The sequence below is a fragment of the Haemorhous mexicanus genome, chromosome 3 (genome assembly GCF_027477595.1).
Source record: "Haemorhous mexicanus isolate bHaeMex1 chromosome 3, bHaeMex1.pri, whole genome shotgun sequence".
NCBI classification, from domain to species: domain Eukaryota; kingdom Metazoa; phylum Chordata; class Aves; order Passeriformes; family Fringillidae; genus Haemorhous; species Haemorhous mexicanus.
Genome location: NC_082343.1, coordinates 43770307 through 43792608, shown reverse-complemented (window position 1 = coordinate 43792608; position 22302 = coordinate 43770307). Strand labels below are relative to the sequence as shown.

Genomic DNA, 22302 nt, shown 5'->3' with positions numbered 1-22302 from the left:
AAAGAGTCACACACCAAAAAATCCCAACATTGACTTCATTGGTGAAGGAGACTGTGGCAGATCAGGACAGATCTCTCAGTCCAGTCCAGGCTTCTTTGCTTGCCTCTCCCCACATGTACTGCTAATGCAGCAGGATCCCAGCAGGTGCTGGCAGTACACAATCTGCTCTGCAGCAGAGTCAATAAACACCATCTCCTCCAAGGCTCTTACTGACTTCACCACAGCTTGACATCTCAAGCATCTCACCTCTCCCAGTGTCTCACAGTCCTTCCAGCTCAACATTTCCTTGCAAAACCTCTTTGCTAGCCCCTAGCAGCTCATGGCAAATGAAGACAATCCCACTGCCTTATTAAACAGAAACATTTTTCTCCCCATGATCTTCTTTATGTACAAGTGCCATGCTACATTGCAAAGTCAATAAACCTGCTCTCTCGGTGTCCACCCCCTACCCACCTCATAGCTTCGCCCCAAGGAAGGTGATAGTGTGTACCAGATCTGAAATTTAATTTTGCAGGCAACTGTCAGAGATTATAAAGTCTCATGAAGCTATATAACAAATCATGAACTAAAATGAAATCTCAGTGTTGCATTAGCATATTTGATCAGATAGTAAGTCAAAATTACATGTTTTTAAAAGACATTACTGAATTTGTTACCTGCTAGAAACCATTAATTTGAATGATATGTGCAGTGTAAAGGCTATGAATAATTCAACTCTGTGGACAATTTGAATTATCTGCAAGTAATAAACATTCAGCCAGTTTAGTAGCCACGTATCTTTTTTGCCAGGGTTACTGACCAAATGATCATGCCAGATCATCTTTATCCTTCTCTGGCTGAGCATAGAGGATGAACTCAGTCAAGCTATCTTTCTTTACAATTAAACCTTAACATTTATTCTCAGGTACAATGAGTATGTGTGTTATTTTTTGCATTTTTTTAAACTCACATTTTGCATCATTGGTTTGGTAGTCTTAAAAATGTAATGCTTATAATCAGCTGAGAAAAGTCATCTAACAAAGATAGGTCTCCGCTCAGAGGAAAAACTCCAGTGCACTATAAATACGCCCTACTCCTTCCCCATTTGTCTGTTTGCAGCATTTGGGAAACCATGGCTCTTTTATGAGGTATGCAGATATTCCACTGTAGCCAGTGAGCTTCCAGCTTGCCTGAATTACTGTAGGAGCTAAGTTCTGCATGGAGCTCAACAGATGCAGCCCTCAGTGCCAGCACAGTCTGTAGTGCTAAACTACAGCACTGGTGCAGCTCACTGATGTTCTCATTTTAAATGAGAATTAACATATTGCCTCAATTCCCAGACTTTCCCCCTGTTTCATTAATATAATGGTTGGTGTGGGCTTCATTTTCTGCAATGACAAAAAAACTTGGACAGCAGTGGTGTGTCAGCAGACAGCCTCGTAGCTGTGATGTGTGATGGCAGCCTCCAGCCTCATTGCTGGGAAGGATCTTTTCCATGCACCACATCACTCTGAAAGGCTGTGCTGACTGAAGAACGAGACCAGAGTGATCTGGAATGACTCAGAACTGACTGGCTAGAGTGCAGGATCCTGTAATGGCAGGGGAGTCACAAGTCCTCAGCTTTGCTGAAAGCAAAGCAACACATACCTTTTCCATGCTCAGAGTGAGGGGGCATTTGCCAGAAAGGATGACCTGGGATTGCTCCTTGCAGTGGCAAGAGACTTACTTGAGAGAGCAGTATCAATGGACATTCCACTGATGTGTTTTTGCTAATGGAGAGTTTTATTATGCTTTCAAAACTTAAATCTGTCCTTATCAAGGTATGTTGGTAATAGCAAAAATCCCCCAAAACACAAACCCACAAACTTTTCTAGAGCTTTTGCAAAGGCATAAAATGTCCTCTAGAGAAAACACATCTTTAACAGGTATTAAACCAAAAAAGACTTCTAAGGCACATCTCTAAGGATTCATCCTATCCTTCATCTTTCACAACAGGAACAGAAAAATCACGGACAGATAGGAAATTCCTTGAAAAGCCCCCCAGGTCACATAACAGATTTCACCTCACATTTCTAAGTCAAAGAAAAAAAGCAAGCACTTTAAATAACCTTATTAAAGTTGTTTTTACATCCTCATTTTGAAGATTTAAAAAGAAAGATTTAAAGAGCAACTTAGAAAGTCTTCTGCACAGTGCCTTCTCATGAATGAGAAGTTTTCTTAGACATGAACAACTTATCTATACAAGGAATTGAAATGTCACTGAAAACTTTTGGAATTTTTTTTCATGCCCAGTGGCATGAGGCCCCTAGGTCTGTTGCCATTAAAACTCAACGAGTCACGCAATACACACCTTGCTTCTCAAATTCTTCAAAGAGATTCAGGCTGGTAATGCTTGGGCCTGTGAAGATGATGTAGTTCTTCCCAGAGGCGTTCTGACAAAGGCTTTTGGCCACCATGCTGTGAAGCTGTGGTTTGTTCTTCAAAGCATCCAACCCATCAGCACCACTCCCTTCTTTGAGATGGACATAAATCTTAAATGAGAAATGGTAAGAAAAGTCAGAAGGTTGTAAGGAATCTAGAGGGAGCAGATGCAATTCCCAACACACCTACACAGCTCAACTTGAGACAAGCTGAGAAGGCAGCAGACACTAGCTACGAAGGCTAATTAAAGTCCCTCTCAAGGGCCTGTTGCTTTTAAACCAATTCAGGTTAGCTGGCACAGCTACTGATAAATATGGCATACTTCACCTCACTTCTGAGGCTCCTGTCACTGTTGTGCAGTTTGAAGATTGTTTGCTTGGCAGGAAAAGACTCCAGTCATAACTGGGATTATGTTATACTGAATCTGCATAGGCTTCATTGCTGCTAGCAAAAGGAGAGCATGGGAACTTCAGTTTCAAGAAAGGCCAGTGTAAGAAGCAAATAGCCCATTACTTTCACTGCATTAATATTCAGATTTATTTCCCGTTTGCAGTAACCATCAGGTTGTGACACAAGTGTGTGTGCACTCCATAAATGAGCAAAATGCACACCCAACCAGCCAGAACAGCCTCATCAAACTCCCCAGGCACAGTGCTAACACTTAGATCCCTTACAAAGATCCTGATTTGGAAGCAACCCACCAAAACAGTTTGAACCATGCAGAGGGAAAAAATGTGTAACCCTTCGGTTGTACACAAGCCTTCTATTTTATTTCACTGACAGTATTTTAGCAGCACAACTTTCACCCCAGTTCAACACTTATTAAAGCCAACTAGGCATCCAGCCTTCATCTTGTTCTAAGAGCTAGCAGAAATAACCTGCTGGAAAGAGAAATAAGACGAAGCAAACACTGTACTCTGTTACTCAAATACTACTGTAATATCATGGAACTTGCAAATATTTAAATAAACAAACAAATGCAAATTTTCAGAAAAACGTGCCCAGGCCTGCCTTCATGACTTTGGCTCTGAAATACTCAAATCTTTTATGAATTACAGAAAATTTTACCTGTCAAAGAAGAAACTGAAACTTGTTAAGTATTCAGGGGCAGGAGGAAAGTAATTTTGCCTTGGTTTTTGGAGCGATATATCCACAACAACTTTGTTAAATTTGTTTGAGAATTCAACCATGCAAAACATGCATCATTACTTTTCTGTATAGCTTATTTCTCTTACCAACAGATACTGTTACAAATGAAAATTCATAGCAATCCTCAGAGAACAAAAATGCTCGTGTTTGCACTAGCGCTCCCAGTAATTTGTAACTCAATGATCTTAGAAAAGAACAGAATTCAATTAAACAGCATCTCCCTGTTTTAGATGGTGCATCTCCCAGCACGCGTATTCTGTGTAATATTCCCTAGCAATTCATGCATCATGGAACAGACCTCAACAGAATGTGTTACATATTAAATTTCTGGGAAATTAGATATAATTTGTATTTTGAAGGAACTGACATGCTGAAAACAAAGTTGGTGCAAGGACAAATGCACACTAATTCCAAAAAGTAGAGTGTATATTAACAGGAAGTCTTAAATACACCTTTTATCTTAAAAAAAAAAAAATAAAACCCCTTTTATTGATAGAAACAGCTCTCAGAGGAGGACAAAGGCAGCAATGTTTGCAGACTCCCTGATTCTGCTCCACTAATTTTGGATGGCTGTCAAATTTGTGCTTTCTGCAGTTTTAAGACTGAGGACTAGCTAATTATGATAAGTCATTTAGAGTATTAATCAAGGCTCCAGAGAGCCAGTGGAATGCATTCAAAGAACAGATTGTTCCAAATTTACAGCAAAGGTATTTAGTGATTATTGGCAACAAAATTAAGATTAGGTTACTAGTATGTCAGCACAGAGACCACACATCAAACACTCAAAATCTACAGACAGGGCAGTGGAGATAGAAGATGCAGACAGATTAGTTTTGACCTTGCATTAGCAGATGAGCTGAAAACAAAGCAGGAAATCTCTCTAAGTCTCTAGAAGTGTCTTACACCTTACCTTCCCATATCCAGTAAATCTCAGAGTGTGTCCTGCTCCATGCTTGCTCTGTGTTCCTTGTAGAGTGCTGCCTCTCCAAGGGACAGTCCTCTGGCACTGCTGGTGTGCCAGCTGCTCCCTTGCTGTGGGCTGGTTTGTGTCTGCAAGCAGCTCCTTCAAAGAGCATGCCCACCATGCAACTGGCCACTGAGGTACCGCTGCTTTCATAAGAAGATGCTACACACTTCACAGGTTATGTTAGCACAATTCCCCATGCATCTGGCTGTGAATCTCAACCCCTTGCTCTGTTCACCTCCCAGTGCCCATTACTCAAATGTCCATACCCACTGCTGAACCCTTCCTCCTCCTCCAATGTTAAATATTCTTTTTCCTTGGGCACTTCCTTACCTATCCAAAACCAGCCTTTTTTCTTGGCACAGTATTTCTTGTTTTGGAGAAGCATCATTCAAAGCTTTATCACGCCCAGCTTTATTGGGATGATGGGTGACAGCAGCACAGTGTTGGAAGGCATAAAAGCTGCTGTGAAACAGTGGCTATGTACAGATAACTGGCAAAGGCATGGCTTCAAATATCTTTGCAAATGCCTAGGATCCCATATGGCCTTCATTTTCCCTCATCCAACTTATTTCATTCTATCTCAATCCACTAGGATCCTACCAACTGAAGCCCACAGCACTCCCTGCCTTTCTGTAACACATTAAAAGTGTTATTTATCAGTCAGGAATCTGCAGAAAAAGCACCAATTGCCAGAAATTGGCTGTTAGACCTTCATAGGCACAGTCAGAAACTGCTCCCCCAAAATGTTTGTTAAACCATTCACTAGACTTTCTGGTTTGTCCTGGGACATCATTAGAATTTGTGTTCTTTCCATGTGCACCAACAGCAAAATATCTTTAGAAGTACAGGCTCAACACCTGTTTCTGGATAACAGGTGGGAGCTGCTGGCAGCAAACATCCTCTGCTTCTGTGCAGGACAGCCCAAGCAGCGCTTCTGGAATATCTGCAGAGATCTCTTTCACTGTCTGTCTTTTCTAATGGCTCCTGATACATTTGATCTACAGCACCATTTGGTATAACCTGTACAGATGTGACATCATCTGTCTTAGGAGGTGACTATGGGCTGAAGATATTTAACATGCAGTGCTTTTTCCATTAATTCCTCAATTATTTGTTGAATATTTGTCAAATATCTGCTCTTTATCAGAACAGCGACATGCTCAATTGTGCCTTCTCTCTCTCTCTGTGGCTGCCCTACTGCACCAGATACTTTCCAGTATGTTTTCATTACCTTCTTGTGGAAAATTCATAAGGTCTCACAGAAACTGAGTAAAAAACTGAACAAAAGCTCCATCTTGACTGCATATTTAAGAGAATATGCCCTAGAAACTGAAATATTGGTGATTTTGCTCATATTTAAAGCTCAGATGGCATATTGAAAGCACTTGTGAATAGCACATCCCAAATACTCCACCTTCATGCATAATTGAAGCACCCCAGGGTACAATTCTCAAATGAAACAGATGATATTTGGAAGCAAAAAATGGGCAGAGATAGTAATAAACAGAAGGAAGATTTTGAAAGATATATTGTGCAAAAAATATTTCACAAAGGGCAGATCCTAAACAACCACAAAACAGAAGCCATGTTTTTAGATGACAGTTATAAAAGCAAGATAAAAAAGTAAAGTAGTCATGATTTTTCAATCCTTGATAGCTATTGAAAAAATAACTTTATTTTTTTCTGCAGGCTTCACAGCCCACCCACAACTGCGCATTCCTAGCGCTACTTTCCAGATCCCGCCTCAGTCTTCCCCTCTCATCTCACCTTTAACTGTTGCCATTACCAACACTGCTGGGAGATTCTTCTCTCCAGTTCCATCCTAAATCTGCTGCCGTTCATACTCTCTCCTTCTTTAATGATCTCTTCCCAGACAGCCCTTGTCTGGCAGATACTGGTGCCAGTGGTGGTGCTCTTACTGAGCCCAGATCTTTTCATTTGTTCAAGCCTCTCTTCATTCTCTTCCTGCTACTCTACAGGCTATTTTCTAAAGGATATACAAGAACATACAGTTTTCCCAACCTGTTCCCAGCTAGTTCCTAGTGTCCCTTACAAAGCTCTTGATCCCCTTCTTTTCCCCCTCTGCATTCTATTTAGAATGATTTCAATCTGCTTTAACACTTGCAGATGCAGCTAACATCTTTGTGCTATGGAGTGACAAATATCAGTTCTGCTTGCACATATTCTTCAAAGTTTCTAAAAAAGATCTTTGTGAGACTGGCAAAAATATGCTGGTAGAGTTGACAATGCAAATCCAATGTGACTTAGAGTTCTTTGCTTTTCTTTCCTTGATTTCTTATTATTTCTTCGTCACTGAGGGCACAACAACATCTTACCTGCATGGCAGATTGACAACCCATGGGTCAACAACTCAAGGATCAACAAATGCAGATTTTGCTCTGTACCTTCTCCCAGGCAACCACATCTGGACCAGGGAGATTCATTTTCTCTAACAGCTCCATGTAAATAATTTCCTATTCTTTCAAATACCTAAGAACTGCCTGGCTTTACTCCCAATTACTGCAATCATCCTTCTTTACTTTGGCCTTGCTGAAATGTATCTTGACATCCAGACAGTGCTTCACCCCTCAGATCACTTGCCTAACCCTTTGCTTTAGCCATGCCAGCCTTCTGCCAGTTCCCTCTTCTTTGCAGCATCAAAAGGAAATGGGGCTGGAAAATGAAGAGCCTTTATGGTCTAGGCTTCCCCACTGATCTCCTTCTATACCATGTCAGTATAATTCCTGGTCACACTTGCCCTGTGAAGCCAAGCATCCATCAACCAAGGTCACACAAGCCCACATTTGCCTCTTTCCATGCTGCCCTTCTCCTGCCTGGTTGGAAATCACCACCATCTCAGCAGAGCTCTTTACTTTTGCTCTTCAAAACCTTTCCTAGAAAGTATGCAATCCCCACAAGCCAATTGTTAATCAATGCATTGGTCCTGTTTCTTCTTAATGTTACTTCTCCAGGCTCCCTCTGTGTAACTGGCAGCCCAGCCCAAGTCCATGACTGAGGCTTCACTCTGGTGCCACACAATTGCACAACATTGGCTCAGTTTTTCTATGAAAAATACAGTCGAGCTGTGAGAAGGTGTGTAAGTGAGGAAGTGTAAGTGGGAAGGTATAAAAGTGATGCAAGGCAAGAGCAGCATAAACTATCAGAAGTGCTGTAACAGCTGAGGGGATAACACATGGCAGCTCAAGGAGGAAAATGCATTAAAAGGGTGTAAAATCTTAAGACAAAAGCAAGTGTAGACAAATCAGTGACATCAAGGATCCAGCCACTTCCAAGGAGGAACCACAAGACTGATGACTGCCCAGCCCATGAAGGCTCACCAGGATTTGGGTGTATACTGGCACCTAGCAGTGTGTTAGTCCCAGATCTCTGCCATGTGCACTAGCCAAGAAACACTGCTGCACTCAGCCTGCTTCCAGAGTTCTCTGGGCAGCCAAAATGTGCCTGAACTAAAGAGATTTGCTGTAGGAAGCGTAAGCCTCTTGCACTTAGATCCTAAATTTCCTAGGGCAGGGATATTTTTTTTGTTCGGCTTACTGCACACCACAAAGGGCCTGACCTATTAAGTGCACAAAGCAGGAGGCTCTGGTGCTTTTAGTCTCCTTCCCCAAGCAAAGTTGCACTGAGAACAGCTACAGAAGGGACACAACTATACAGGTAGTTTTATTGTCATAAACTACAAGCAGCTCAGATAGGAATTAAAAATAACTTTCATTCACACTTGAAAACAGACACTTAGACTGTATGTAAGCTGTGACAGATCTTTGCGTTAGATCACATTTAGGTTTGGTTTCTATCCATTTAGAAACACGGTAAAATTGTAAAGTCCATAAAAATGAATAGGACTGACCCATCACACATCTGCAAAAATACCTTTCCAGTTAACACTGGTGAGCAAGAGGATAATTGACTTTTGACTGAGATCTGGGATCCTCAGATGCTGACATTACAGAAACACATGCATTAAAAAGCCAGAGCTGAGTGGGAGCCAGAGGAAGAAAGCAGATAGGATTTTCCAGTCACCAGTGGCTGACAAAGGAAGGTGATCAGATTTCCTGGGAACCCCTCACAGACAAAGCCTGACCTTGAGAACCTCCTCAAAGCAGCTGCTACATCTGTGTGCTCCAGATGCAACTGTTCTAGCAATAGAGGAATTATCAGGGCCCTGTTTAAAGAAATGCAAGGGCTCAGATTAATCTCTAAACAGAACTTAAATAGGCTGAAACACCAACATTTCTGAGCAGCTTATTAAACAAGCGCACAGATGGCCAACTCTCCTGCAACTCTGACCTTGAAAACAAAACTGACTCCAGGTTTATTTACCCCTCCCTTTCCCACTGACTGAATGCACTTATGTGGTGTCTTGTGAAATTATAAATTCTTTGGGGCACAATCTCAGTTTCTCTAAATTCTGGAAGTTCTTACTCTGTAAAATCAATGGGGTTAGGAGGCATTCAAGCTGGCTGTAGCTACCCTGTGTGACATGAACGACAGCATATACTACAGAAGCATGGTGTTTACATTGTTTGGAGGGTTTTTTTGCTGCCACTGAGAGCTCTGCCGCTGATCTGTGGAGCAACCTCAGACATCTCCCTTCACTGAGACTGCTGCTCTTTGGGGAGAGAGCCCTTTCTCACCCTCTCAGGCAGGGGCTACCCTGATCCAGGTTTCACTCTTTAAACATGGCTGTCATGCAAATCACTGTTTCTTCAGGACTCTGGAAAGACTCAAGACGCAGAGACACAGTACTTTTCCTTACTCTGTTCTGACTGATCGCTTCATGGGAAGCAGTGGAAGATGGAAACTCAAAGTCAGTCCCAGCACAAGGACCTAAAGAACATAAATCTGAGTAACATATTTCATAGGCATATTAGTGAAAATGAAATGCATTATTGCAAGAATTTTCTGCCAGGGAATAAAAGCAAGTGCAGAGCCCATACATTCAGGGGCAGGGAGGAGGTGTGGGAAGGGAAAAGTCTCCAGTATAGCCTCAGAAAATAAAATTAATCTCAGTGAACAGGAAAGGATATACACATCCATAAACTAATTTTTTCCTCACCATGATACCAGCTTTTAAAGCAAATAATAATGCTGATGAGTTAATTCCATTACAGCCTATCAGAGTGATTAATATTGCCTGACTGTCCCTTTGCAGCGCTCTCCACCATCTAAGTACTGTCCTTCATCTTGTTAATTGATGGTTCTTTGGGTCAGGGACTGTCTGAGGGTTACATTTGGGCTATGGGCCTTCAGGATGAGGCACTATGGGAATATCTTGTTCTGCCAGCTCTCCATGTGCTGGGGTTCATCAGCATCATGTGCTTCCTTCTCCTGCAAAATGATCAGAAAACCTTCTTGTGCAAGAGGAGCTATGCAAGGACTAGGCATCACTTAGACACAATTACTCATAACCATGTTCAATCCTTTTCAGCCACACAAGAAGTGCAAAGAGAGAGCATGGTATGTCCCACCAGGAGAAAATAACTAGCCCTGGTAAGGAATCTTTTTCATCATTTTTGATGAGCGATATTGCTATATCTAAAATGAGAAACAGTCCTACCAATCATATTTATGAACCATTTCTATAATCAAGAGTTCCAGATTTTCAGAGAAAAAGAAATATGAACTCACAAAAAAAACTGACACAGCTGGAGTTTTGATTTAAATAGCATGACTTACTATTTAAATATAGTCTAAGCAAATAGTGTAAGGAAGACTTCTAAGCTACTTCAATAATTTAAACTGCAATCAAGACATTAAAATATTGGTTTTAAAATTGTCTCAATGGTAAGTAGGGAAATAGAAGTGCTAAGTAGTATGTAGGGAAACAGATTGGAAAGAAAGAAGAAAAGGAAAGAGAAGATGGAGCAGAGAGGGACACCCGAAATCCTACAAGCTGTGTTTGTTGTTCCCCCCGAACTAGAGAGAAAGAAAAAAGAAGGCCCAAGCCTCCTCCCACAGCAGCTGCTGCCACTTTGATGTCCAGTGTCAAGGGCAGATGAAAAAGGCAACAGTATCAGGGCAGTTTTGCCATCTACTTTGCCAAAGTCAGCTCTCCTGGAGCCCTTTTGAGCCCTCTGACAGGTTTTGTTCGTGTTCCCAACTGCGGCAGACATATATTTCCATTGCTTGAATAATGTGTCCTTCCTGCATGTTCCCACTTGGCCAGCTGACCGTGAAGAGATGCTCAGCCAACAAAGCTATTCACTGCAACAAGATGCTCTGCTTGAGATTTTCTGAAGCAGAGATATAATCTGAAATTGTTTTAAGATGGATGCACAATTAACTGTCAGGGTGCAGTCAAGTTATCTGGAGTACAGAAGACAGAAAAGTAGTCTAATATTCATACATTATTTATATTATGAATACATAAGCCTATGCACCTTCTTATGTTCAAAAGCAGCACTTCAGCTTTATGCCATTCCTGTTCCATGAATGGCTTATTGGGCTAGATTTTTAACCAAACATCATTTCCTTAAAAAAAGTAAATGATGAGCCATCAAAAAGAAGTGCTTACTCATATCCAAAAATTTGATTCAAAGTTTTGTTCACAAGAACAAGTAGGAACAGGAATTTGAAGAGACAAAGAGCTGAAACTCCTAATATTAACAACTGACCTGGGAGCTGCCAACCAGAGTTCACACAGTAACTCAGCATGAGGCATATTAATTTTTCATTAGGAAAAACCAACCAATCTTTTTCATCGTAGGAAAAGCAGAACACTGGGAAAACTAAGATGTCTCCTCAGATGGATATTTTTTTTAACACCAGGCTTAATTCAGGATTGGAGGACATTGTTTTCAGTCAGGAGCATCAAAGACCTATTGAGGTTCCTTCTGTCCGTGAAAACCAGTCATATATAGGTCCCTCCTCTCTTCTGTCTTGGCCTACCTTTTACAGATACATATTATTCCGATTTTTGAAACTGATTATCCCGATTTATGATGTGTTGATAGTCCTATTTTATCTTGAATAAAAGGACCTCAATGTCATCATGTGGAAGCAGAGAGGGAGGGAATTCACTCAGACAGTAGTACAGAATAGGCATATTTTGAAGGTTTTCCCAACAGTTGGTAGGTGAGAGACAAGTCAGTCCTTAACTATCAGAAAACAAGTCCTTTCTTCATGATGGCAGCTTCTCAAGAGATGTAAGGAAAGGTGTGTACATGAAGGGAAAAGCATTGGATTTATTTCTGGTTTAGATAAATTTTCTCCCTTTGTTTAACACAGGCAAAAAACCCCAAAACCTCTATTTTAATACTCTAAATACACCAAATAACTACCAAAATTCTTTGGATTCTGCAAAACTGCTTGTAAGTGTGACACATAAATAAACATAGCATTTCAATCATATCATAACTGACGTTGTCCATCCTCCCCAGATCAGGTTTTTCCATTTTAGCATGAAGGTATAGTCTTTTTCACTGGTCCCTAAGGTCCCTTTCACCCAGTCATTTCAGCATGTTGATAATGACAGCCAAGTCAAGGAATGAAAATAGAAGGCAGCTGGTAAGATAATCCTGGACGTCATCCGGATGCAAGTGAAGCATGAGCATCTAATTCATTAAGGGAGTGGGAGGATTAGGGTGGTGCTGAGCATCTATTCTGTTTAATTTGGCATTCCATTAATTTAGTCTCTCAGTGGACAGGACAGGAGGTGCAACATAATTATAGCTCAGAATCTGAAACCTCTGGCATGTCTGAAGACTTATTAGTTTTGTGGCAGTTGGCTGGGGGGAGTGCGGCAAGAGATGAGCAGACTTTGTGCCTGCTGTACCCACTTCAGTAATAGACTGCACATAGGACTGGTGAAGCTCTCCTTGGAGATCAAAGACACTGCCTCTATATAGCAAATTACTTTCCAAGAGCTTTGGGTGCAGAAACTTCCAAAGATACTTCACAAGATAAATCTATTTGGCATTAGACAAAATAGCTGCATTAAAACCTAGATGGAAGAGGTAGGATCCTAAATTTCTTCTCAGAGTGAACAGCATTGCTGAAAAAACCAACCCGTGTTTCCAGTGAGCCTCTTTTCCTGCACAGCTACTCAAACAGTCATAATGATTCACCAGCCAAATCCTGCTCTGAGCCAATGTTCAACTGCAGCAAATCCACAGGCCCTGTTCTGACATGTATTCAGCCTTAGCAAGTGGTGTGCACATCCTACCTCTGTACCACCACTCTGGAACATGTGGGATGCAACGTTTTCACAGGAGCTCTTGGGAGAAAGAAATATTGGAAAGCATCTGCCCCCCTCACCTCTAAGCATCAAAATAAATGACCAGATTTTTCAAGGGCTCTCAAAACACATCAGCTATTGGGGAATCTGAGCATTTGAGATGTTCCCAATGCCTTATAACAATACAAACAAACCCTTTAACATGTCTCTCACTCCAGCTGACATCTCACCTTGAAGTCACATCAGATTTTATTTCTTTGATTGAGAGGTAGATGTGTGAAAAGATGTGTAATAGGGGCCCCCACTAATATGTTTCCCACAGAAAAACTGACATCTTGGTACCATATTGATTTAGTCTATTGGACACTGCTGGCTATCACAGGTGCAGTGTTATAGAGAAAAAATCTGACTCATTCAAATTTACATAAGTCACAGTACCTAGACATTTAGATAAACTTAGGATATACAAACAGACTGACCATTTTAACTGCATTTCAATCTAATTAGCTGAAGGCTAGCAGCCAGATGGACAGCATTAGAGGCAGAAACTCTCAGTTAAATCATTCAGCAAACAAAGCATCAGGAATTTGTCATCATTGTCTGTCACATCTCATATCCACAGGAGTCAGAAGCCTCCTCCACTCAGACTGCAGCCCCCAGCCAGGTAACCAAGAGAAGTGACTGTTACCTTTGGTCCTGCAATACATTTAAGGACCTGCTGGAACTGAATGAAGACATTTGAAGAGGAAAAACCCACCTGGCAGATGAAACCAGTGGATGAGCACTGCCGAACCCAAAGACTGAATTTCCTCTTTTTCCTCTTGCGCAGCTCCCTCTCTGTACAGGTCGCAATGAAAACAGGATCCTCATCTATCAGGGGCTCATGTAGTACCTGCAAGTGGCAAGAAAAGAGGCAGGGAAAGAAATGGAAGAATACATGATTGCTAAAACAAAGGTGTTTTAATTGCTTTCAAGGAAATACAACCCTTGCACTGTGCTTGTGTGCATCACCCCAAACAGAGAATCAAATCAATTTTTGTTTGATGCTACCATCCAACAAAAACCAAAGCCTGGCCAAGCACACCCCATTATGGATAGCTGCCCTACATGTAACTTGTAAACATTGCAAGGCACAGCTCTCACTTCTTACTATCTGCTACAGTTCAACATCCCTCCAAAATGATGCAGGGGATGGGGCAGGGAGAGTGGATTTTTATCAGCATCCTTCTCCATGCTTCTTCATAAGCTTCATATTGTTTGGCAGAATGTCTTCCACCCAAACACTCCCTACAATTTGTTGTAAAGTACATTCCTTGGTTATAGCAAAGGAAAACACATAATAGAGAGAGAGAAGTTAAAGGGAGAAAAAGATGCTTTCTGCTGCCACTTGAGGAGGCGGTGAAAAGACAGAAAATATTTTTCCTAGCAGCAGCAGCTTTAGGGAAGTCTCTCTTGCCTCAGGAGCTGAAAAAATTGATGAAAGGAGGCTAGGATAAACCACCAGAGGCAGGAGTGGAAAAAGATAAGACAGTCTGGAGCAAGTAATGAAGACCTGTGAAAATGAAGCAGTTTCTGCAATCTGCATTCAGATGATCTAAGTGGTTCCCTGTTTCTCAAAACTGTTTTGTTACACTTCTCTCCATTAATTTAGCAGCAAAACTGAAATGTGATACTGCTAGGTATCACACTGTGGAACTCACCTATAGAAAAGTACTAGTAGCTCCCCACAGCTGACAGGCAGCTGTGCATAACATACACACACCTGAGTGCACAATGTGCAAGTTGTTTAGCAAGCCACTTGTGAAAGTACAAAGACTTGCAAACTGTTGAAAGGTCTCAGCTGATGAACGCTGGCCAAATTCAGACACCTACATCTAAATCAGAGCAAGTCACTGCAGGCTCCCCTCCTTGTACGTGTGGGGAAAGCAGTCCCAGCAGGCCATAATTCATACCCTTGTAAAGACGTGCAAAATAGTCAGATGGGTTATAATTTAAAGGAGTCTGTTCTTTTCCAGTGACCATCCCTCCAGGAGACAGGCTCAGATACAGGCATGCAGAGGCTCCAACCCTCAGACAAAGCCTTTCCACACCTGCATGTGTGCTACTTTTGTGCACATCCGTGCAGTCAATGGCGGAAATGAGAAACAAAGCCACACTAAACCAAGGAGTGACACTTGTAGGAGAGATGTGGTGGGTGAGCAGTTAAGCACCGGAGATGAGCAGCTGCTTGCCTCCTGAACACAAGATGTTTGCTGAACATCACTCTGTCATCCCAAAATAGGCACCTGTGCCCTCCCCACGCAGTGACGGCTGCACACTGTCATTTATATGCACTCCACTTCTTAACAACTCATGAAACATTCACAGGACCATCTGAAAGCACTCTTGCAAAATGTTCAAATTATACACCAAAATGCAGAAGTGAGCAAGAAGAGCTGCACACAAAGCTATTAGCTCTTCCAGCTGCAGCTGCCCTGTTTCCCCACTGAAGCCAAATCTTCCTCTCTCAAGGTCCACACAGAACACAACCCTCCCTAGCTAAAGGCCACCTGGGGCATTTCCCGCTTCTGCCTCAGAGGACTCTGAACAGCATTTTGCAAACATCAAACTTGCCCTCACTTGCTTTCGCCTTTCTGCTTCTCAAGTGCAGAGGGAAGGAGCACAACCTTGGGATAGGGTCAGATTAGAATTAGGTTAAGAATTTCTCAGCTTCTGGAAAGGCTCTCTTACCTGCTAGATCCCATTGAGTAGTGTGGTTCCACTGTTACAATCTCCCCTGCTGTAGGATGGAGAGCAGCAGAAAGAAAAGGCTATATAAGCATCACCTTAGGACGTCTTATACCCTCTGTCATTAGCTTCCTTCCCTCTGCACCACAGCATCAGCTCTTCTCACAGCAGCTCTACTGCATCCTGTTTACCCTTCACACTCTTTCTGCCTTCTATGACACAGTAAGGTCTGTCAGCCTTACATCTAAAAAGCAAATCTGAATATTTAAAACCTCTCTCCGTCTTCCTTTTCTTCCTGCCCATGTTCAGCCATGTCTTCCCTCCTTTGTTCCTCTGTACTGAATGTAAGTAATTTCTCTATAAGTTCCAACTCAACTCTTGTGAAGAGGGAATAAAAATGTGAACAGACTAGGGAAAGGTCTGCTGTCGCCACAAAGACAAAATGTGGACAGGCAAGGAAAATGAACTGAAAACCTTGGAGCTTCCTTCAGAGAGTGGGAGACAAGGGGTTTTCATCCCTCCACATGCAACCACCGCTTCAACAGCTGTAAAGAACTTTGCAAGCAAGTCACTGTATGGGCTGTGCCTGCCCCTGGCACTGACATGGTGGTTTTAGGACAAAAGTTAGTCCTGTTGCTACTGGCCATTCCTATTAGTTTGTTCACCCTCCTGTATTCTCAGTCTCCCTGCTTTTCCTGTCTCAAATCCATCTAATTGCCAAATCCCCATGAAAAATTATATTTGCTCCCTCCCTATTCCCCATTCTTGCTGTTGCTGCAATACACACTTTTACAGGAGTGAGCTCACTGCCCCCATGGCATATTCTTTCTTGCTTCTCATCTTCCTTGATAAAAATCTACTTTCAGGCTTAATTACTCCTACACATATTCCTGACCGCCTCTTCACCATCTTTTTCTCACTCCCCAAGTGCTCCCCCTTCCTATTCTGACTTCCTATGATGCAAGATAGTTTGTGGATTTCTTCATAGAAATCATCCCCATTTTCTTCTCTCAAATTCCCAGTTCTGTTCAGATCTCAGAAGCTCTTCATTTAATTGCTTTGCTCCTCCTCTCCTCTCCTCTCCTCTCCTCTCCTCTCCTCTCCTCTCCTCTCCTCTCCTCTCCTCTCCTCTCCTCTCCTCTCCTCTCCTCTCCTCTCCTCTCCTCTCCTCTCCTCTCCTCTCCTCTCCTCTCCTCTCCTCTCCTCTCCTCTCCTCTCCTCTCCTCTCCTCTCCTCTCCTCTCCTCTCCTCTCCTCTCCTCTCCTCTCCTCTCCTCTCCTCTCCTCTCCTCTCCTCTCCTCTCCTCTCCTCTCCTCTCCTCTCCTCTCCTCTCCTCTCCTCTCCTCTCCTCTCCTCTCCTCTCCTCTCCTCTCCTCTCCTCTCCTCTCCTCTCCTCTCCCCTCCCCTCCCCTCCCCTCCCCTCCCCTCCCCTCCCCTCCCCTCCTCTCCTCTCTCCCTTCTTTATAGCAATCCTTATGCCTGACAGATCTACCTGCCAAACTTTCACTCTTTGTTTTCCCCCCAATATGTATTTGCACTCCAAGTGTTGCAAAGGCAAGATTCCAAGATGGGACTCCATCAATTGCTCCATCTCACAACATCTTTCACTCACAGAATGAAACAGCCACTGTCAGGAGTGCCTTTCTTTCCTCTCCATTTTTAACCATTTCTAATGCTCTTTCCACACCAAAATTCCACCCATCCTCTCTCACCAGAGCCCAAACAGGCTTGTAGACAAAGCCCTGAATCACTAAGTCTTTTGTACTTGGAATTCCTGGACTCCATACACTTAGATAATAAACCAACATATCCAGGAAACATCTCCCCCTGAGCTCCATGGCCACCCACAACACAGGCTGTCTCTTCAGCCTGTCTCCTGGAGAAGCTGCCTCAGCTTGCCTTGGTGGGTGGCTTTTGGTGGGTACCATCCAGTTGCAGAGGCCCCTTGGTAACTGTGTCTGGATGCACAGTCAGTCATTCCTCCTGCAAGGGTAGCTCATGCTTCTGCCCCTCTGCTCCAAAGCTCCTCCTGTCTAATCTAAATTCTCTTGCTGGTGTCCGACATCTCTGCTTGTATATCAAGCTGCCGTTTCTGACTCCATTATGCTGCATTTGAGAGTATCTCCCTTCCCTTAAGAACCCCTCAGTATTTCTGGTTTTGGTCACTGCACATGTCCCTCTCATCCTGCTGCAGATATCACTGGCTAGTGAATCTGAATGTCAGTCGTCACCCTCCTACGTGCAAAATCTCCCCAGCCAGGCAATGTCTGCATTTGCCATGCTTTCTGAGTAAGAGCACTAGAATGGCACTCATTTTAGAGTAACAACCCACCCAACAAGACAAGTTTACATCCAAACCCCTCAATCATCCTGCAACAGTTTTACTTTTACTCAACATAAGGCATTCTTCTTCTACAGACTGCTGCTGGAAAGCCATTTTCCTAGTCCATCACACTGACCACATCACTTTTCTTTATTTCTCTATCGTAGTTCTTCTCCAGTATATCAGACAGATTCTTTCTCTTCTCATTTTTGAAGTCCTGTTTGACCTATCCACATTTACAACTCCTCTCTGCCATCATTCAAAGGTTAACTCTGACTTCCAGTGGAGCCATGATTCCATGCTCCTCTGCCCATTTGTTCAGTCATCAATCAATCCTCTTAAAAAACAGAAAGTCAGTTCTTACAGCACTCCATTACCATTAGGTAATTTAAAAATAGCAATGAAGCTTCATCATTTTCTTTGGCCAAACTCTCCCTAAAATCTGGCATCACGAAAGGATCAACTGGCCAAGAGCTACAAGACATCAGAAATTTACCCTGCAACTCAACATTCTTATTGCTCCTCTGTCTTTCTCTTGCTCAACATCTTACACTTGGCCAGCATTCTCTGAATATTTATGTATTTGTGTCACACTCACAGAAGCTCTAAGATAGAATGATTCATATTTGGGACCAGCACCCTCAACTCCTAAAGAATCATTCTGAGAACAGGAAATCTGAAATACAGATTGCTTGTACAGCACAAGCAAGGTCTTATAACTTGGAAATACCCAATATCAAATGAACATTTAAGCATGAGGACAGAAAAGCAGGTTGACCAGCGTGTTTTTGCCCCGCTGTGTTTTCAAAGAGGCTGTCATCTAAAGCTGTGAGCTGGTTTGGAAAAGCTATGTTGAAACTGCTTAGCTGTACCCTATTATACCACCAAGAGCGAAACACAAAGAAGCTACCCAGTAATTGGCCAAAGTTGAGCACCGTGCCCTTGGAGCAAGAGGTTGGACTTCCAACTCTCTTTTTGCCAGGGGATTCACTCCTGCTGGTGACTATTTCCAGCTGATGTTTCACTGGGTAGATGCAAAACTGTTTGGTTCCAAAACACCAAAGAGAAGGTACTTCAGAGGGAGAGGGATGCAGAGAGAGCCTGGAGTTATGTTCCTGACCTCTCCCACACCAGTCAGGGCAGCCAGAGACAGCAATCCCGTCTAGCCACATCCTGCTGATAAGCATATAAACACTCAGCAGGCACAGAAGGATATTTGAGCAGTGATGTTATTTTCCCTGAACTCCTCTGGTTTCTGGAATTCAGTGTATATCTTTGGCAGGTGAGTACCCTTGAATTTGTTGCTCTATACCTACGGAGGGCAGGCAGGGCATCCTCCCTACCTTCAGGCTTGCAGACAGAAGCACAGCTACAAAGCTAAGTAGCAAAGAAATAACACTGCTAACAAAAACAGACCCAAATCACCACCTCTTATTGCTCAGGTAGAGGCAGTGTTTATTTATACAGATGATACTGAGGAGGGATAAGATGCAGAGAATATTCCTGTCATTTTTTTTTTACCAATCTAGGTCAGGACACCATTTTTTTAACTTCAGAAACTACAGCTAGCACTGCTGATGCACAATTAAAATGTTCTGGACTTTCAATTCCTTCATAAGCTGGAGAGCAATTATTTCCTTTTGTTAGCTCACTATATTTAGCAAAATAATTATAATTCACTAGATTGTCTTCTTTGTTTTGGTATACTGGCATAGTTCTTTCTCCCTGTTTCCTTTCATAGCAACTGTGGTGTTATTTTTACAGGCACATTTGGGTGGGGGGAGAGGTCACAGACAAGAAAAAACCCAAAAAACTAAGTATTTTCTGACAGAAATTCCACTAGAAGAATCTTTTTTAGCTGTCGCAAAAAAAAAGATCAATCTATAGAAGAAATAACTGTGAAGGCAGATGTTGTACTGCCTGCTGGATGCAGATTGTCCCTGCTCTGTCCATAGGGGTGAGTTAAACATGGCATCTTCCTAATCTGCGCTCTGAGTCCACGCTGCCAGAGGAAAAAGGTCAGTAACAAGCCTACCCATAAGCCCAAACCACCGTGCTGCATTCATCAGGAACTGTGATTTAGCTGTTTGATGCCACTTAAAAGAAAGTAGCATAAAGCTTGTGGGTCAGCAACAAGCCACCCAGGTACCACAAGTTTCATGTTTAAAATACAGATGTACCTTAAGCAACAAATCCATTCTGAACTTGGGATTTCAGGTATCACTGATCACAGAAACCTAGGCTCCCCTGTCCAACTGGCTTTCTGAAGCAGAACTTCCAAAAGCTCATCTAAGTGGTTCTTTCCCCTCATCTTTCCATTTGTTTCTGTGCAACTGGCTTATTATTTTTAATTATTTCTGGGCATTCCGGGTTTGATGCTTACTGCAGTCTGCAGTCAAGACAATTTGCAGGGACAGGTCTTTCCTGCTGTTTTGAGCAGATGGGGTCATCATCTCTTGAGACAAGTAGTGTGCTGCCCTGATTGATGGCACCTAGGAGGATGTCACGCACAAGGCTCCTTTCAGAAGGAGGCCTGGAACATCCCCCAGAAGCCTACTGGAGATACACTCGGGTATTTTTAACAACAGATTCAAAACCTTATTCTTTCTCACAGGGTTATTTTTGAAGCTGTATTTTAGTGCTTTTTGTTCCACTCAATATCACTGAAACATGCTGCATAGAAATCACTGACGTAAACACTGACAAAGGAGCAGAGAAGTGGAGGAGGAAGGAAGAAAATGGGGCTGTCTCTACTTCTTCCCCCTTATTTTTTTTAAGTAGCATCTCCTTACCAAGCTCAGGATAATAATACATTTTGCCTGTGAAGATTTAGATGTTTTGCCACTGCAAACAGGGAGCTGTGATTTTGTCAATTCAGTTCTCAAGCCTTACTCAGGATGGGGAATGGGAGAAAGGATATACATGCAAATAAAATCTTATCCCTTAATGGATTTGCACTCACGGTGTGTGCCACAGCACACCATTATAAGCATTTGCATTAGACACGGTGATCAATTTCTGAAGCCTCTATCTTCTGCCCATTGAAGTCAGCAGCCATAAGGATTAGATTTCATATCTTTAAGGGAGCTCAGTCCCAACAATTCCATGTTTCTCACTGCCTGTTTTGTCTTAATGGAAACATACCTTGCATAGCTTAGTGAGAACACTCTTCCCTCCTCCCTTCTCTACCTTAACAGCTTTTTAGGCAGCTGTGCTCTCATGGGTTATATAGGTATGATTTTTATTGTCTATAAAATAAACTGTAATCACTCGCCATTTATTTTAGGCACACTTCAATGGATGCGTAGCACCTATGCCTTCATTAATTTTGTGAAGTGGGCAAAAATAGGATGCTTCAGAAGGGAAAGAGGAAGAAAAAGAGGACTACGGACTCAATACCCTTTCCAATGCTTAAGCGAAATATTTATATTCTGGAAATAGAGAACTGATTGAAAAGTTATATCAAGCAGTAACATATCTCATGCTTATTCCTTTTTCTTTCCGGATTTCTGAACACGGCCAGTAGCAACAGCTTCAAAAGCAGATAATTTGTATTGAACAAAGTTTAAATAGATTATGATGAATATTAAAAGGTTTTCACCTGTCCCCCTTTCCAGTCATGAGAAAGCAGCAGTGTTACTGGACCATACTGCTAAGGTCAGGGACAGCCACCTTAGCAAATTCAACTCCTCCATCCCACTCAGCCTGCTTCCCTCCAGCCCAGCTGCACCAGCTCTGCCCCTTCTACCCTTGCACAACCTGCAACCTCCCATCCTCAGGATAGCAAAACCTAGTGCCAGCCTCACTGAGAAGTGTCCAGGCTTGTTTAGGTCACTAAAGCAAACAGGTCCAGCTCAGAGAGCACCATTCCCACTGAAACCTGTTTGGTGCCTGCACTGACAGACACTGATGAGCACTTGCACAGGACGGTGCTGCTTTCTCTCTTGCTTCATGGAGGCACTGCAGCACAGATTCACACTGGGAAGCCCCAGCTTTCTCCAGACAGCTGTGCTGTGCACTTTCTGTCCCAGTGAAACAACCGGAGTGCACAGGTCAGATGCTCCCTGCCAACAGCTTAACTCTTACCTGGGCTTGTGAAGGTCTGAAAGCAGAGTCAAAGCCATTCTGCAGAGAGTCCAGAAAAGGCTGGATTTTGTAGAGGCTATGCGTTGTCTGGCTCGAGCGGAAGGCCACAATGTGGAAGTACTTCAGAATCTTCTCAAACCTTGATTGTGTCATGATAAGTGCAATGCTCTTGTTGCTGTAGAAGCCGCTGCTCCAGATGCTGAGAACAGACTCACAGTGGTGGATGCTGGTTGATATCATGTAGCCTAAGAAGGCCTTCATTTCTGTCAAGGTGACGTCAATCCAGGCATCGTCACTACCAAACCTCTCCTGGTATTTCTTTGCATACATGTTGGTTTGGACCACCATATTCTTTAGTACATTGTCAGGGACAAAGAGCTGAAAAAAGTCCATGGCACTGGCAGTCAGGGGCATTTTTCGTGTTGGACCTAGGATAAAGGAAGGAAAGATAGG

At 42.7% G+C, this 22302-nt stretch overlaps 1 protein-coding gene across 1 annotated transcript in view; it reads right to left on the bottom strand.

Moving 5' to 3' along the window:
* The window catches only part of PGBD5 (piggyBac transposable element derived 5), a 67994-nt gene that overhangs the window by 19834 nt on the left and 25858 nt on the right, over positions 1 to 22302 (bottom strand). The window contains exons 2-4 of the mRNA XM_059841579.1: positions 21850 to 22277; positions 13471 to 13605; positions 2330 to 2510 (exon numbers count right to left, since the gene is read on the bottom strand). Coding sequence (XP_059697562.1) covers positions 2330 to 2510; positions 13471 to 13605; positions 21850 to 22277 — 744 coding nt within the window. The remainder of the gene's footprint in view (positions 1 to 2329; positions 2511 to 13470; positions 13606 to 21849; positions 22278 to 22302) is intronic.